Below are 15,980 nucleotides of genomic sequence, written 5' to 3' on the forward strand. Positions count from 1 at the left end.
CTGCAGCCGAGGTCTGCAGTCACTGGCTCCACGGTCTTTGGGTTCCAGCTTGTAAGGCCGAAAAACTAAGGGAGGCCGAGGGGTCTGCTTTCAGGAAGCTCAGACTCAAAGGTGCTGCCCCAGTTCACGGGCCAGGCGGACGGGCTCCATTAGGTACTGACAAGAACGGCGACGCGGATTCGTCCGTCTTCCTGCACTCATGCCAGAAAGAGCCACACGGCCAAGGACAGCGTCTGGCCCGGGACACTCGGGGTGGGTTTAAGCAGCAGGCAACACCTTCTGTTTCAGTGTGTGCTCAGTCACTCGTTTATTTGCCAAGATGTGCACACGCGAGTGCAGAGTCGGCCAGGACAGCGCGTGGCGCCTAGGTACGCACAGGCCCTTCCACGGCTTGGGTTACAGACAACTTCATAGCTAGTGCACCACACACACAAGACAGAACAGGAAGCCTAAAAACCCCAAGCCACTCCAAGACATGGGGGGGGAGGAGTGGTGCCGCGCGTCCCGTGGGGGAGGGGATCGATGCACACGAGGGAAGAACACGGAGGATGGAAGGCAAGCTCGCTTCAGTCTCTGCTAACTGCAGTTTCTGTGTGATGTTCAGGGGATGGAGTTCAACAGGTCCTTTAGGAAGCTCTCAGGATCAGTGATTTCTGATAACAGACCTGGAAAACAGGGGCACGCAGGGATGGGTTAGGCGCAGGCACGCACAGCCCCCAGCCCACTGAGTCACGGCTGCCGCATCCACGCAGAGAACACCATGTACCCCGACAAGCTCCGACATGCTGCTCCCAGGCACACTGGCGATGACGGGGAGGCAGTCACTGAGCAAGCACTCTCGTTCTGGAAGAGGAATTGGTCACGTTCTGCAACCAGGCGCCACTGTGTGTTCCAAGGCATTAAAGTGGCAGAGACCAACCCTACGACCCCCAGGGCAGAGGTTCTAACCCAGGTCCACGAACCACCGCAGGGGAGCCTCTCGTCTGCTGAAACTCCGTGCAAAGCAGAAGGGCCTTCTGGAGGGAGAGAGTCCACAGCACGAAGCATACTCTCGAAGGGGCCGGGGCCAAGGAAAAGCTAACACCAGTGCCCCCAAGGGCCACGAGGAACAGAGCACAGTACCAGGGCCCTGGGCTCAGCTGGGCTTTGTTCCAACCACTAGTCCCAGGGTCTCGAGCGAGCTGCCAAAGCTCGGGAGCTCCATTTCTGCAACCATCAAACGGGGACAGTAACAAGTCCTACCTGGGTCACTGTAGGGATTAAATAAGGCCACGTGTGAATGTGCGAGTGCACAGAAGGGGCTCTGTGGCCCCCAAGCAGGGCGCTCAAAGTTAACAGCCGCCAAGCTGTTAAGCCCGAGTCCTGGCGACATTCACTCCCAAGTCCTCTCCCCAGCATCCGTGCTAACGGGGGAAAGGCTGGTACCAATCGACCCTTGTTGGTTTTGGAAGGTGGTTTTGCCCTTGCATCTGAGCAGGGTGTGTCTGGTATTCTGAAATTTTCTGCCAGTCTAAATGAAGTAATAAAATCATGCCGTAAAAACCCGATCCCGGCATGAGGCTACAGAGGCTTCCTGCCCAGCAGGTCCCGCTCTCCCCTGCTTCAGGCTGGCGACGAAGCTGCAAGCTGCAGGATGGCTGGGACGCCACGAACCGAGGTGAACACCGTCCTTCCCCTGCCACCCCCTCCTCTCGTGCTCAGACCCTCCATCCCCACCAACAGCCTCTGCTCACACACTCCCCAGAGCACAGCACCGAGGACACAAATACACGGGCCACCAGCTCTCGGGCGGGAATGGCTCCTGGGAAGGCCTGTGGCTCAGGGACAACGTCGAGGCTGCAAGTTAACAAAAACGCTCAGCTCAGTGATGTCAACGTGTGACCACCAGATAGCGGGGGTAGCACTGGGCCAACAAAGGTCCATGACGGTGCTCGGCTTCTGCCGAGGCCACCGCAAAGCACAGTCAAACCGGAAGCCCCGGGTGTGAGCGTCGCTAGAGACCCCTGAGAGTGGAGCTCCCAGAGGGTGAAGACAGAGAAAAAAAATACCAGTGGAGACTTTCTCCTGATGGTGGGATCTGGGGAGAACGTTTTCTTGACACATCAGGTCTCGATCTCAGGATCAGGCCCTGAGCTGAGATCAAGAGTTGGACGCTTAACCAACTGAATGAGCCACCGGGTGCCCCATGTTTTTCAGGTTCTTTTTTTTTTTTTTTTTTTTTTTTTTTAGAGGCTCTACCAATTTTCCAGGTATGCCCCACTGGAAACTCCTCTAGTCTTCACAGCCTTAGTTACCCCACCTATGAAGTGGGGGTAACCACAGTTCCACCCCGAACACGTGTATCCACTGAGCAGCACAGGGTGTGGGATGCAGTTAAGTCCCCACAAGTCCCAGCTGCTGTTCCTGCTCCCAGTGGCCTGGTGTTTACTTATCTCTCCCAGACCGTTTGGCAGTGACCGACAGGCTGGTTCTTGCTTGTGTTCCTTCTGCCATGAAGATGGAAGCTAAGACCGGCCCCTCTCAGACAGACATGGGTTTTGCTGTAGGAGATTTTTGAGAGAGAAAATCCTGACACTGACCAGCCGCATCGAGGAACTCCGAGAAGGTCTCCACTGGCATGAACTCCTCCTGGAAGGTCTTCAGGGCTTTGTCAGCAGCTTCGTAGATGGGCATGTCGTTGTGGCGGATGTATTCCGCTAGAGAGCAGGACCAGCCTCCCTCCGTGTTGCTGGTAGGCACCTTCTACAAGAACCGACAGGAGACAGGCCCGGGGGTAGATTACTTAATGCCTCGAGTCAGTCAGGCCTTCTCGATGCCAAAAAGCAGCCCTCCCGTTTACATCCAAGTTCCCCTGGAGGACATGTTTCGGTTCCAGGAACAACAAAGTCTCGTGTCATTCCTCCTGCAGCCCCTTTATTATGCACCGTGTCACTTACAGGCTACAAGTCGAGACCGCTACTCCTCCCTGCAGGTGTCACATCTGCATTTCCCCAGGAAAAGGGGATCTCACCATGCTTCATTCAGATTGTACAAGGAACCATCCCCAAACCCTCTGACTCTCTCAAGGCAGAGAGCAGTGTCCCTACTGGAAGCTAGGCTGGAGTAGGTCACACTCACACAAGGCAAAGGACTTTACCCAAACGGAGGGACCAAGGGCAAACAGAGGGTGACTCAGGAGGGAAGATCTGCCTGGGGAAGTGAGTTTGCAGCAGGCCTGAGACCAGGTGACAGGAGCGGCCTGGGCTACAAACGGACGTCGCAGGTGAAAGGGTCTAAGCGACGGTGGAAATCCTTCCGCAGGGGAGGCAGCTCGCTTCCCAGCAGAGGCCAGAGGGGGAGCAGCCGCCCCGCTGCTGCGTGGGGTCAGAGCCAGCAGCACAAAAATTTCAAACTCTTGCAGAAGGCAGTCGAGCTTCCGACGGCTTCCCTACCTTAAACATGTTGTAAATGAGATCGACGAGGGCCCAAAAGAGAAGGGAAGAGCGATAAGCAGCGTAGTCCTTCACTGCCTTGTCGGTCAGCCTGGAAAAGAAAATCAAATCGCATGTCCGTGAAGACGCTGGAGGGATACACGCCAGGATGGAGCAGAGCAAGTCAAGGATCCAGGAATCTACGCACCTCTCCACGTCAGCTACTTGCCTATCTTCTCGGGAAAAAGCAGCTGTGGGCAAGAACTTCTGAAGCCTGGACCCAGGGGTTTACTTACTATAAAATAATCCATGAAATACTCATCCTTAGGACTGACTCTCTTCCGGATCAGGGTGAATCAGAATAGGGGGAACGCCACGTGCAACGTGGCAACCAGAGGCCACTGCCATGAAGAGATGCCAGGGAGGCCCGCGCATCCCTGCTCTGTTGAGCCCCACACGAGCTCTCGGACTTGCCCGGACCTCATACGTGAAGGGGAAACAGGGCTCTACCTCAGCCTTGACATTCCCGCTGGGAGCCATTTCCACAAATACAGTCAGCAGACTAAACCAGCCAAACACAGGGATTTGTTAACCACGGGCTGTGTTAAAAAAAACAAAAAAAACCCCCCAAAAAACAAAACGGCGAGCTGGTGGAAAACTGGCAACAGTAACATCCAGGATGGAAGATGCGACCACCACCTCCTAAACCCTGGGCTGCCCCAGAGCCACCGCCACAGTCCCGGTCTCTGCCCAGGACCAGCTCTACCCAACCTAAGGATTCAGCACAGGATTCAAGGCCAGCAGGCTCCTGGAATAGCGGGGGCGGTCTGGGACACCATCCTCTGCCCTCTCAGCAGGCACTCCTGGCTTGAGGAGCGAGGACACTAGATCACAGTGGTAAAGCCACTATGAAACGCAGAGAGGGCAGACACCCCTCTGCTACAGGATTCAGCTTCTACCGTCCGAGATCTACAAGACGTTTTGTTTGCAAACTGCCTTCACATCTGCAGTAAATAAAAGCTAGATGAACCCTTGTCACAGAAATTCTGTCTTAAAACACAGTAGAACAAAGTCCGTAACTAAGGGAACTAAAATTGAGTATTAAAGTGTCTGTGTGTAGGTAAGAATCATAAAGTGAGACCGTCCCATATGGGCCTTAAGACAAGGAACTGTGTGGTGGGGCGGGGGGTGAGGGGGGCTTGGGGGGCTCAGTCGGTTAAGCGTCCGACTTCGGCTCAGGTCATGATCTCACGGTCCGTGAGTTCAAGCCCCGCATTGGGCTCTGTGCTGACAGCTCAGAGCCTGGAGGCTGCTTCGGATTCTGTGTCTCCCTCTCTCTCTGCCACTCCCCTGCTCATGCTCTGTCTCTCTCTCTGTCTCAAAAATAAATAAAAACATTTATTAAAAAAAAATTTTTTTTAATAAATAAATAAAATGTCTGTGTGTAGGTAAGAATCATAAAGTGAGACCATCCCATATGGGCCTTAAGAGAAGGAACTGTGTGGCAGGGCAGGGGGTGAGGGGGGCTTGGGGGGCTCAGTCAGCTGAGCAACTGACTTCGGCTCAGGTCATAATCTGGCAGTTCGTGAGTTCGAGCCCCGCGCCGGGCTCTGTACTGACAGCTCAGAGCCTGGAGCCTGCTTTGGATTCTGTGTCTCCCTCTCTCTGCCCCTTCCCCACTCTCATGTTCTGTCTCTCCAAAATGAATATACGTTAAAAAAAGAGAGAGAGAAGGAACTGTGGGGCCCGGGATGGCATCCACACGTACACCCAACAAAGGTAAATTCATTAACAAAATGAAGTCAGACAATTCTGTTTGCTACAATGTTCTTCCCGTTCCCTCCCTGCACCCCCATATCCTCCAGGGCACCCGCTGTCTCCCACCTGCCCTGCGTGCGGACTCGGCAGCCCACAGTGAGGTCTGCCGCCAGGCCCACCTGGGGGCAAGGGCGACACCCACTCGTCTGTGACTCTGCCTGCTGCCCACAGGACACCAGACAGGGCTCGGACGGAAGCCTAAGTCCCAGGCCTAACGACTTACAAGTTCCTGGCAGAGGAACCCTTCTTCCTGAATGTAAAACATGCACAAGAGGTCAGCTTCTCTCGGTGCAAATTCCCAGATTTTTGCATCGGCTACTGCCTCCCGCCCCATCACAGACTCAGGACAAAGCCTGCTGCTGCCAGGGACACCGCCCAACCACCAGAACGACGCCCTCTGAGTGTCCCTCCGGCACGGTCTGTCCCCAGAGAGTGTCCCAATACGGGGCGCATGCCCGGCACCTCCCCCAGCCTGTTTCAGGGGCTCCAACTCAGGCCTCCACCCCACGCCAGACTCGGTGGCTGCTGTGCTTTGGTAAGCAGGAATCGAGCGGCCTGCCCAACTTAATTACTTAAGGCTAATTAATAAAGGTGAGCAAACTGCCACAGAGAAAATGGCAAGCCGTGAGGGCAGCTCACGCTGGATTTCCCAAGTGAGCTGTGAACGGATGGGCTTTTCCCCCACTGCCCGGGACAGCAGAGAGTTCTGGTCTCCTAACTGAAAGCAAAACGGCTCCTGTGGATTCAAATCTCACAGCTGCCACCGAGGGCCAGTGCCCAGCAGACAGCCGCCCTCACAGGGACAGGCTGAGCCTGGCTTACGAACAACCGGCTACCTTCCAGATCGAACTTCTGATTTCTAGCGGCTAGCTCAGCATGAATGCTCTGGACTCTGGGAAACGCAGGACAGTGATACGTCTGAAAGGGGGCATGGGTTAGGTGGGAACTTGAACGAGACTCACCCCCTCCTACTCTACACAGAGCAGCTAGTACTGGCAGGACTCAATAGCAGAGCTCTGACCTAGTCTCTCTGAGGGTGGAGGGGCCTTTGATTGGCAACGCGGATAAAGCAGAGCTGGTGGGGGTAACAGGTACCAGGTGCCGATCCAGGCACATGGCTGTGCCCACTTGGTCTGTCATTATCAGGGGCTTGAAAGCCTGTAAATGTGGAAATGTTCCCTCGGATCCTAGCAAGGGCAGACAGACAAGAACAGATCTTCCAGAAGTGAAGATTTCCCTGGAGTGCCAGAAGCAAGCTGACACTTCTCAAGCCCAGGGGAGGCAGACACAGCACACGGGCCACCATGAGCCGAGAGAGGAGTCCCGTGGAGTCCACGCAACGTGTGGCAACACTGTGGTCATCTCAAAGGGCTTCTTGTTGTTTACAGCTGTTTTTCTCAAGATGCTGCCCATCTGACCCAAATCACAGCACAAGGTCATGAGAACAAAGACGCTTCCTTCCTTGAAAGATCGTTCCTTCTTTGGGACGTGTCCACACAAACAGGAGAAACAGAAGAAAGGCTCGTGGAACGTGGGGCAGACAGCACAGGAATGTGACCAGGGAGAGAGATAATGAGCTTTTCATGGTCAGAAAAGAAAATCCCCAGTGCAGCCATGCGGAAGCTTTCCCAGTTTATGGCCAGGCCAGCAAGACTGGGAAAACCCAGTCACCTGCCCTAGCTCCCTGCTGGCCCTCATCCTCATCACCAGTAGTCTCACCCTGCGCCTGGCTGGCTGCTTCTCTGAAATCTTCCACAGACCCAAGCCTCACTCCACCTTTCCAGAGGCTGAACACGAGACCCACAGGTGGCCAAGGCACCTGCTGGCCATCGGGCCTAGACTCTTGGCACCACAAGGGACAGGGTCAATGACCGAGTCAAACGAGCAGGCCCTCACTTACCACACAAGCTGCAAAGCAGCTTTTACACACAATGGGAAATATGTAATCCAGGCACCAGGCAGCCCAGAAGACGGGACTTCCTGAGGCAGAGACTGACCTGGTGGCTCCCCCTGGAGCCACTGCCCGGGCCTGAGAGGTCACCAGCAGCCTCCGCAGGATTTCCACGCGTGTGGCTCTCCACTTCTCGGGGGGCAGGATGTGGAGGGCCAGGACCGTGAAATAGTGGGGCCCGTCCACTTCAAAGGCACTCTCCACCCACTTTTCCTTGGGCTGCTCCAGAAAGCCCTGGAGGTTCTTCTCCTCTCGGGAAGTTGCTCGGGTTCTGGAACAAAAGGGACACGATGAAACCAGGGCAGAAGCAGGGTACCAGTGGTAAGAGGAGAGGAGGTTTGGTCAACATCTCGTCTTCTTTTAAGCTTTTGAACGCTTGGATCACGAAACATGGCCACCCACTCTTAAGTAGCCCTCCTACCCCCTCCCCAAGGACTGCTTCTTCCCTTCTAAGCCCTACTTGGTGGCACTTTCCCTGCCCTCATCAACTCCTAGCTCAGCTCTGACACGATTCCAAACACCTACTGGCTCTAGAGCCCCCTGCATATGGCGGACAAGGTCACAAACACTCCACCAACAAAGTGACCGAACGACTCTGGAAGGTGACAGCTAGCACCTCCTTACCACAGTAACTGAAGCCTAGAGAAGCGAAGTGACCTTCCCTAAGCCAGTGAGTCTGTAAGTGAGGGAGCCAATGTGTGTTCAGAACCTGACTCTGCAACCCAGCCCGTGTTCTCGCTTGCCCCACGTAGTCCCCAGAGCTAGGCTGTTTGCATTGGCTCCCGTGTTGCACCCTCCGTATCTCATGGTTTCCTTACATGTCTGTGTTCCTCCTTCATTCGAACAGCTGCCTCTGAGTAAGCACTGCTTCCTGTTCTCTCTCCTGCCTAAACCGTGGGCACATGGTCCTGAACTTTACTACCAGGCACTGTTCTGGGAGCCCGAATGGATCATCTCACCTAATCCTGACAACAGCCCTAGGACACAGGTACCGGATCTACACCTATTTCACAGAAGAGGACACAACAGAGAAGACAGCTACCTTGCCCACAATCGCATGCTGGGGAGTGGAAGAATGAGGCTTTGAACCCTGGCAGTCTGGCTACCAAGCTGGCCCCCCACGTTCTTGATCCACGCAAAGGCCCTTGCCCAGCACCACAGAGCTTCGGTGAGCGGTACTGGGGCGGCACAGAGACCCCAATGGAGGCCTTCCTGACCGCATATCCCTGACCCTATCACCTGGGTGGTGCTCTCATGCCAAGAGCACCTACCGCCCTGTCTTTATCCCAAGTTGGGGGGGGGGGGGTGGGAGGGGGTGCAGAGGAGAACAAAACACAACCCCAAAAGCCGTGACAGTCCAAGCCAGCAGGCCTACAGACGGCACCGGCAAATGCCGGACTGTGGGAAAGCAGAAGGGGGCCGTGTGCAAGGACACCTTGCTTCCTTCTGCTGAGAATGGACAAGGATGGCACAGATGGATGTACCCGACTGGACTTTCCAGAACTGGGAGTCAGAAGCTTTCTGCCACCGTAGGACCTGCCCCACTCTGCTCTGGCTCACAGCATGACCTACTTGCCTGTATACACAAACGTGACCAGGCTCATGCCAAGGTGAAGCGACCAGCTGGGGGAGCAGTCTATGGCTGCGCAACAGCGCCTGTGCGTGAAGCTTCCACGTGAGGCTCTAACTGACCAAGACACATCCATGACACAGCCAACACCCTCCCCGATCAAGGGGGTCGAGCCTGAGTTACCAGTACGTGGCCCCTGAGAAACGCAGGACACCTGTGGTCACTGGCTCTTCAGCCAGGCGAGTCACGCTGCCTCTCTGGGCGCCGCGCACCCCGCACCCCGCCGGAGAGCGGGGCAGTCCGCTCTGCCGCACAGCTGCCAAGAGACAGGTCTCCGCAGAGCCAACGGCTCTGTCAAAGGCCGAACAAACACCGGCAGTTAGCACTGCTGGGGCCTGCAGAGATCTGGAGAGTGAGAACATCTGTGCCGTCGATGATGTGGGTGTCTGAGAGTCTCAGCAGTTTAGCAGAGGATGTCACGCCCTGACAGAGACCTGCCCGTGCATCTTGTTAACGATGAGGCCTGCGCTCTGGACCTCAGCCTTCTATCTCACCGGGAAATGGGAGGGAAGGAGAAAACAACATTGGTGAAGACAGAAGGCCAGAAAGGACAAGAGACAGACTGTCCTGTTGCCTAACCCAGACTGCAGCTGCCTTAGGCGGACCGTACCCAGTCTTTCAACAGCTGGCCAGTTCCCTGCCCGAAGCAGGTAGGAGACTCTTGTTGGAAAACAGGGCCTAAAAGCACAAAACTGTTCAAACCAGGAGCCAAAGTTTACTAAACCTTCTAACTGGCTTTTAACATCTGGGCTGGTATGAACGAATGCTATTTGCTACCCTAACTGCTTCTTTAAAATTACACTTTTAGCTATCGGTCTAACTGCTCCGTGATGTACACACAGATAAAAATACAAACGCACTCTCCTCCTGGTTATCAGCCAACTTTTCCAATCTTCGACACTTCCTACCCTCAATGTGCCAGAAGCACTGCTCACCGGGGGAGAAACCAGGATCCAAGTCCAGTCTTCCATTTATGAAAACGGTGTTTGGTTCTGCTGCAGCCCCCAGTTATGACACCTTCCCCTGTAACGCCCTGTGTCCCCTTGACAGTGACTATGTGCGGTTCTGATCCCTGGCCTCCCCACCCAAGAGCACCGAGTCTTATGGGTAGTGGAGGCAACATCGTAGTAGAAGCTAAGGAGGTTCTCTGGTGGGCTGGCCTCTCCCAGTTCCTGGTTCCCCTCTGGGCGGAGCGTCAGTCCAAGGACATAGCCTTCAACTGCCCACGCGGGGGAGACGGAACCGTTCTGGAAAGGAAGTCACCTTATTCTGTGTGACTCCGGAGCGCCGCAGAACACGCGTGCTTCGGTAAAGGCTACCTGAGGCCAGCCATCTGCCCTGGAACTAACTCGGGCAGACAGAGAAAAGTTGACACCTTGCTGGGCAGAGGGGCACGGGGCGGGCCGGCCAGACGCCCACTGGGGAGCGAGATACTGACGTGTTCAGGACGTAAAGCACAGTGTGGACGATGTAGGGGATCAGGTGGATGTTGCTCTCCCGGCCGCCCCCGCCGGTGTCCGCGCTGAACGACTGCTCCATGGCAAAGCGCAGGAAGAGCAGCTTCATGTCATGGATGTTGAGCTGGTACGTGGGCTCCCGCTGGCCCGTACACTCCTGGAGGTAAGTGTTGTGCCTGCGGGGAGGCAGAATGAACGCTGTGAGCAAAGCGAGCTCCCCGGGGAAAGCCCAGTTTGGAAGGGAGAGCCCCCTCAGCACAGCCCGGCCCGATGGCTGCAAAGGTCACATAAGCAGATAGAGGAACGAAGGGGACGGCTGAGGACATGAACTGTGGCCCGTAGGAAGACCGGAGCAGATGACAACTCCTTTTCTGCTATGACTGAATGTGATGCCCTCCAAGCTTTGAGAAGACCTCGCTAGTTCTGGGGGCCCTATTTCCTGAGAGACAAATGTCACAGAACGTATCACAGCCAAACCTAGCACACTTTAGAAGAAGAAACGTGGAAAGTATTCATTCTTACAAGGTGATCTATTCATAAGAATTTTTTCTTTAACTTCCAAATGAAAAGTATTTTTCTATATTTTTTTAATGTTTACTTTTGAGAGAGAGAGAGAGAGAGAGAGAGAGAGAGAGAGAGAGCGCATGAGCAGGATAGGAGGAGAGAGAGAGGGAAACATGGCATCCGAAGCAGACTCCAGGCTCTGAGCTGTCAGCATAGAGCCCAATGCAGGGCTCGAACCCACGAACTGTGAGATCACGACCTGAGCTGAAGTCGTACGCTTAACCAACTGAGCCACCCAGGCACCCCGTATTTTTCTATTTTAAGAAACGTGTATTTCAGAGAGAGCTTGCACGCGTATGCAAGTGCAGGAGGGGCAGAGGGAGATGGAGAGAGAATCCCAAGCAGGCTCCATGCTGTAAGCATGGAGCCCAATGCAGGGCTCAATCCCATGAACCATGAACCATGAGATGATGACCTGAGCTGCAATCAAGAGTCGGATGCTCAACCTACTGAGCCACCCAGGTGCCCCTGAAAGATATTTTTCTATGTCAATACGTGCTACCATCAGCCTGGGCTCTATGTGACCTCAGGTATTTACTCAACCTCTCTGCCTCAAATTCCTCAACCAGAGAATGTGTGTAAGAGCACGTGGTAGGCATTTTAATATGCTGCCCATCCTGATTACTGCCAGGTACCTTTCCATCCCCTAGCTTTACAATAGGACTCGGGGTGGGGCATCACTCCACCAAGCAGCAGCAAGAGCGAGGACCTCCTCAAAGCCTTAGTGACTCTAGTCTGGATTTTAGGACAAGGGAGGCTTGAAAGGAGCCCGATAATCCCCCTGGACTGAGCTATTTTCATTATTTAAATCTCAGAGGCACACACTGCAGAAGACAAATAGGGAAAATTTTGGCTTTAAGGACAAAGTCAGGGTGGTGTGTCTTATGCCCTGAGATCAACAAGGGAGAAGAGGTAGCAACTAACTAGAAATTCCATGTGGTGCACCAGATGCTGAGGGTGCCGGTTTCTTGCAGCCGAGTTCCTCCCTGTTCCAGATAGCTTCCCTGGCAGCACTCAAAGGAAGGGACCAGGGTTCTCAACGACAGTCACAGGCCTTCGGGCCAAGCTGATCACTAATTTTCCCCCATCTCCTGGGAACCCTGTCTTCCGTACCATTCACACTGCTCAACACTCACCTTGCCAAGCAGGTGGCAAAAGCTGATTCAGGGACGTGGGGCCCCCAGACAGGAAGGAGACCGTTGCACTTAGTGTTGGCGTTCTGAAGGGCTGCGCTTTCCCACTCTTCCCGGCCACGAGCCAGCCTGGATTGGGAGAAGAGCAGGGACAAGTGACCACTGGAACTGATTTGGCAACCAGGCACCTGGGCACGTGGGGGCGGAGCAGAGTTTGCTAACACTAGGGAAAGAAGTTAGCCCATGCACCTGACTCCAGAGAGAATTAGCCCTTTGTATCACAATATGGTAAATGCCAGCTTCGCTGCTTCCGGGAAGCAAGGTTGCTTTCTCCAGCCTTAGGCCAAACGCCAAATGGATTTCTTAATTACACGGCACAAATGGCTCTTGGCCTGTGTGGTTTGACGTCAGACACCCTAATCCCCGGAGATGAAAACTTCAGGGTCGGCACCCTCCCCGCTCCCGGCACAGGGTCTTGGGCAAGGTGTCCACTGCTCTGAAGGGACACAGGCCTGGCTGAGGAGCCACTCTGCAGGAGCTAGGGCCTACCTGACGGCAGCCAGGTGGCAGTCGTAGTGCACGATGTTGAAGTGGGACACGGTGCTGTAGCCCTGCTGTTTCCGGGGCTTATTCTCCATCTCTTCCAAGGCTACCCGCTTGGTGAAGGTATAGATGCCCAGGACTTTTGTGGGCTGCAAAGACACCATGAAAAGGAGGAGCGGTGAGGCGAAGTCCAAGGCAGGCTCCGGGAGGAGGCGAAGCCGAAGAGAGGGGAGTTGAGGACCTCCCCTCCCAGGAAGGAATGCACTCAAGGAGGGGGGATGGTCAGCACCTTGGTCTCTCGGCTAAGCACTCGGCTGGGCACAGTCCCAGTGAGATGAGAAATGTGGGGAACGACCAAAATAAAGCAGATGCCGTGCAGACGGAAAGGCTAACACAGAAGCCTAAACTGGCATCCTTCCCTTTTTGCTTCATTTATCTCAAAAGGAAGAATAAAGTGCCTTCCTGCTAAGTCCCCTGCTTTATAAAACGTATCAAGCAGTTCCCAGCAGCCTGTGCCACAGCAGGACCTACGAGGCTTGTGGCGTGGACGCTCAGCAGGACACTCGAGCTGGAGGGGAAGAGGACACCGTGTAGGCCTTTAGGGGAACAAGCAGGTCCCATGCTGTCCTGTTCCTGTCCGTCGTAAATCTAGTTGGATAGAGGTCCTGAGCTTCTCCCCAGGTATCCTGCTTAAAAGCAGCACGATGTGCTTTTAAAAGCCCCAGGTCTGGAGTCAGAGAAGCATGGGCTACAGTTTTGGCTCTGCCACGTGACCCTTGTTTTGCTTTGTTTTGTAGGTTTAAAAACAGAATTACCCGTTTACATAAAGCTCTGGGCACAAGGACTGGCACATAGAAAGAATCCAACGGGTGGTGATGCTGGGGGGGGGGGGGTGGCAGTGATGATGAAGCCTCGTGTTCAGATCAGTCTGCCTTCCTCCCTTTAGAGAGGCAGCTGGCCCCAAGACACGCCTCAACCTCGGCCCATCTAAGAACAAAAAGGCCGGCGGGAGAAGGACGCCACGGGAGCAAGGGGCCAGGCTGCGCACCCAGCCCAGGGCGAGCGCTATACCTGGAACTTGTACCCCTCCCTGCAGATGCAGCACGTGAGACCCGGCTCCTCAATTAGCTCCTCCATCTGCTTCAGGAGCGCCGTCTTGGTCACGACCTGGCCCTTCTCGTTTGTCTGTAGGGGAAACCCAAGTGACATGTCAGAAGGGGATTTTCACCCGCCGCCCCCCAACCTAGCTTGGGGACACTCAGGAACAGGGCTGCCCTTCCACAGGCACTGGAAGGACAAGTCACAGAAAGGAAACCTCTGTAGGTGGCTTCCAGTGAGGGTAAAGACTGGGTAAAGGGTAAAGGGTAAAGATTCTTCTACTCTCTTCCTCCAGGAACCACTGAAGCAGAGGAGACTAACCAGCTGCAAGCCTGGCTAGCTGCCACTTGCCACCAAAAAAGCCCCCTTTCTTTGTGCTGGCAATCCCAAGTCCCAGCTGCCAAGGGCTGTCGCGTTAGGATTCACTTCACGGTTCCCGTGGGAGTTTTAAAACTGCTGACACCCAAGCTTGGCTGGTTCGGAGAAGGCTTTCCTAAGACTACGCTGCTTCTGACCCGGGGCAAGGAGAGCACAGGCCATCAAGTCCAACCGACGTGGGTTCAAACTCTCGTCAACCCCTCATTAAGCATGAGCGTTGGCCTATTTCCTGTGCTTCTCAGCCTCTGTTACTCCAACCAGAGAAAGGGTATGGTAAGATCAGCCTCACTGTGTCACACAAGGGCTTAAATAAAACCTTACAAGCAAGGTGCCTAACTAAGCACAGTGCCTGGCAAGCAGTAAATCCCCTGGGAGCAGGAGTGATCATCCCCGTTCTCATGGTTTCCGTGAACTCATTATGTCATTTAACCTCGGAGCCCCATCTGGGCGGTGGGACAACAGTCAGTCACACCTCTGAGGGGTTGTCAGGAAGGTGCACCTAGCTCCCTCCTTCTCCTCACCAGCCCAGCTCTGTCCCGAAGCATGGCTGCCTCTTCCCCAACAGTGTGGACAAGAACGTGGGGACTCCCAGAACGTGGCTTTACCGTCATGCCCAGGGTGCCCAGAGCCTTCTGCCTCATTGCCATGGCCATACGCTTCTTCTCCGCGCGGGTCTCCCTGCGGGCAGCATCGATCTTCTTGTTTACATCAGGGTGTTCCCGCAATGCCTCCAGCAGGTTCTCTGCTAGGGTCCCAATGCCCTCATCACTGGACACCTGCTCCAGTTTATGTAGGTTGGTGATGGAGTCCGTTCCGATCAGAACCTACCAAGTGGAGACCAGAGAAATGTATGCTTCCAATTACGTGAATCAGCATGCTCTCCAGGAGCTGATAGATTGAGAAAATTCAGCAGAATGCACGCAAACTCACGTCATCTGTTCAGTTTCGATCAGACCTTTCGAACACATGCTTCAAAAGATTCTGACAAATGGAGGAGGGCTTGGCCCTGCCGCTGACCTCTGACCAGGCACTATGCTCTTTGGCTCCAGTGCCCTGGCCTATAAAGTGGTGATAATGTCAGGGTTGTGGTGAGGATTAAAACTTCGTCACAGATAATTGGACGTAAAGCGGCCAGCACTGGGAGAAAGAAAGGGGCTCGGGTAAGATGCCCTAGAGAAGCAGCACCTGCAGAGGCCTGGGTAGTGGACTCAGTGACCACAGGGCAGAGCAGGCCGTGACATTCATAGCGACTGTGTTCGGTTCTTCCTCCAGAAGCCCCGTGTCCACCACACCTGGGAGCCCAGGATTCCCTCAACATAGGGGTATGAGAGGTGCGACTCCGAGTGGGAGTGGGGATGAGAAGACACTTTGTCTAGAGAACAGATATGACCGAGAAGCCCCCGTGCTCGAGAAGGCCGGCATTCGCTGCACCACAACACTGCACTGTCAACACGGGTGAAGGACAGAACACGCAGGCAGGGCTGACCCGACAAAGCCCTCCAGGTGAGCCGAGGAGGAGCGCCGTGCCACCCACAGCCCCCCGCCCCCTGCACAAGTGCATCCACGTCCACCGCTACTGTACGGATTTAACGATACATGGAAAACAATAGAACCGACCTACAACGTGAAATGAAAGCTCAGCACTCAACCGGGATCACCCACGGGCTCATAAACCTGTCCTCAGAGCAGGTACGCTTCAAACTGGCCCGTCAGCAAAGCTACAGGTCAGCTCACGTCTCGTGCTCCTGAATGTTGAGCCCACGGTGCGGCTGCCTACTGAACTGCTGCACAGGTACCCCGACCTCCGCACGCTGGGTGTGAGCTGTGCGCCTGCGTGCATGCATCCGTGTGTGAAGCAGTGCTTTACGTGCTAGGGGAACAAAGACCCGGCCTTCTGAGGGTTACACTCTAATCGGGCGAGCAGACGCACAACAGCAGTAGCCTGACATAATGCCCCCGCTGCACCTCACTTCGAACCTCCTTGGGTTCTTCACCTCC

At 54.8% G+C, this 15,980-nt stretch overlaps 1 protein-coding gene across 9 annotated transcripts in view; it reads right to left on the bottom strand.

Annotated features, from left to right (window-relative positions):
* Positions 1-277: 277 nt before the first annotated feature.
* The window catches only part of UBR4 (ubiquitin protein ligase E3 component n-recognin 4), a 132,503-nt gene continuing 116,800 nt past the window's right edge, over positions 278-15,980 (bottom strand). For all 9 annotated transcript variants that reach the window (XM_040462878.1, XM_040462928.1, XM_040462909.1 and 6 more), the window contains 9 exons: positions 14,588-14,806; positions 13,578-13,691; positions 12,513-12,655; positions 11,967-12,092; positions 10,248-10,442; positions 7,226-7,450; positions 3,432-3,522; positions 2,580-2,742; positions 278-665 (listed from right to left, as the gene is read on the bottom strand). In XM_040462878.1, coding sequence (XP_040318812.1) covers positions 601-665; positions 2,580-2,742; positions 3,432-3,522; positions 7,226-7,450; positions 10,248-10,442; positions 11,967-12,092; positions 12,513-12,655; positions 13,578-13,691; positions 14,588-14,806 — 1,341 coding nt within the window. In that variant the 3' untranslated portion in view covers positions 278-600. The remainder of the gene's footprint in view (positions 666-2,579; positions 2,743-3,431; positions 3,523-7,225; positions 7,451-10,247; positions 10,443-11,966; positions 12,093-12,512; positions 12,656-13,577; positions 13,692-14,587; positions 14,807-15,980) is intronic.

This window comes from Herpailurus yagouaroundi, unplaced genomic scaffold (genome assembly GCF_014898765.1).
Source record: "Herpailurus yagouaroundi ecotype Mexico unplaced genomic scaffold, PumYag 77, whole genome shotgun sequence".
NCBI lineage: Eukaryota > Metazoa > Chordata > Mammalia > Carnivora > Felidae > Herpailurus > Herpailurus yagouaroundi.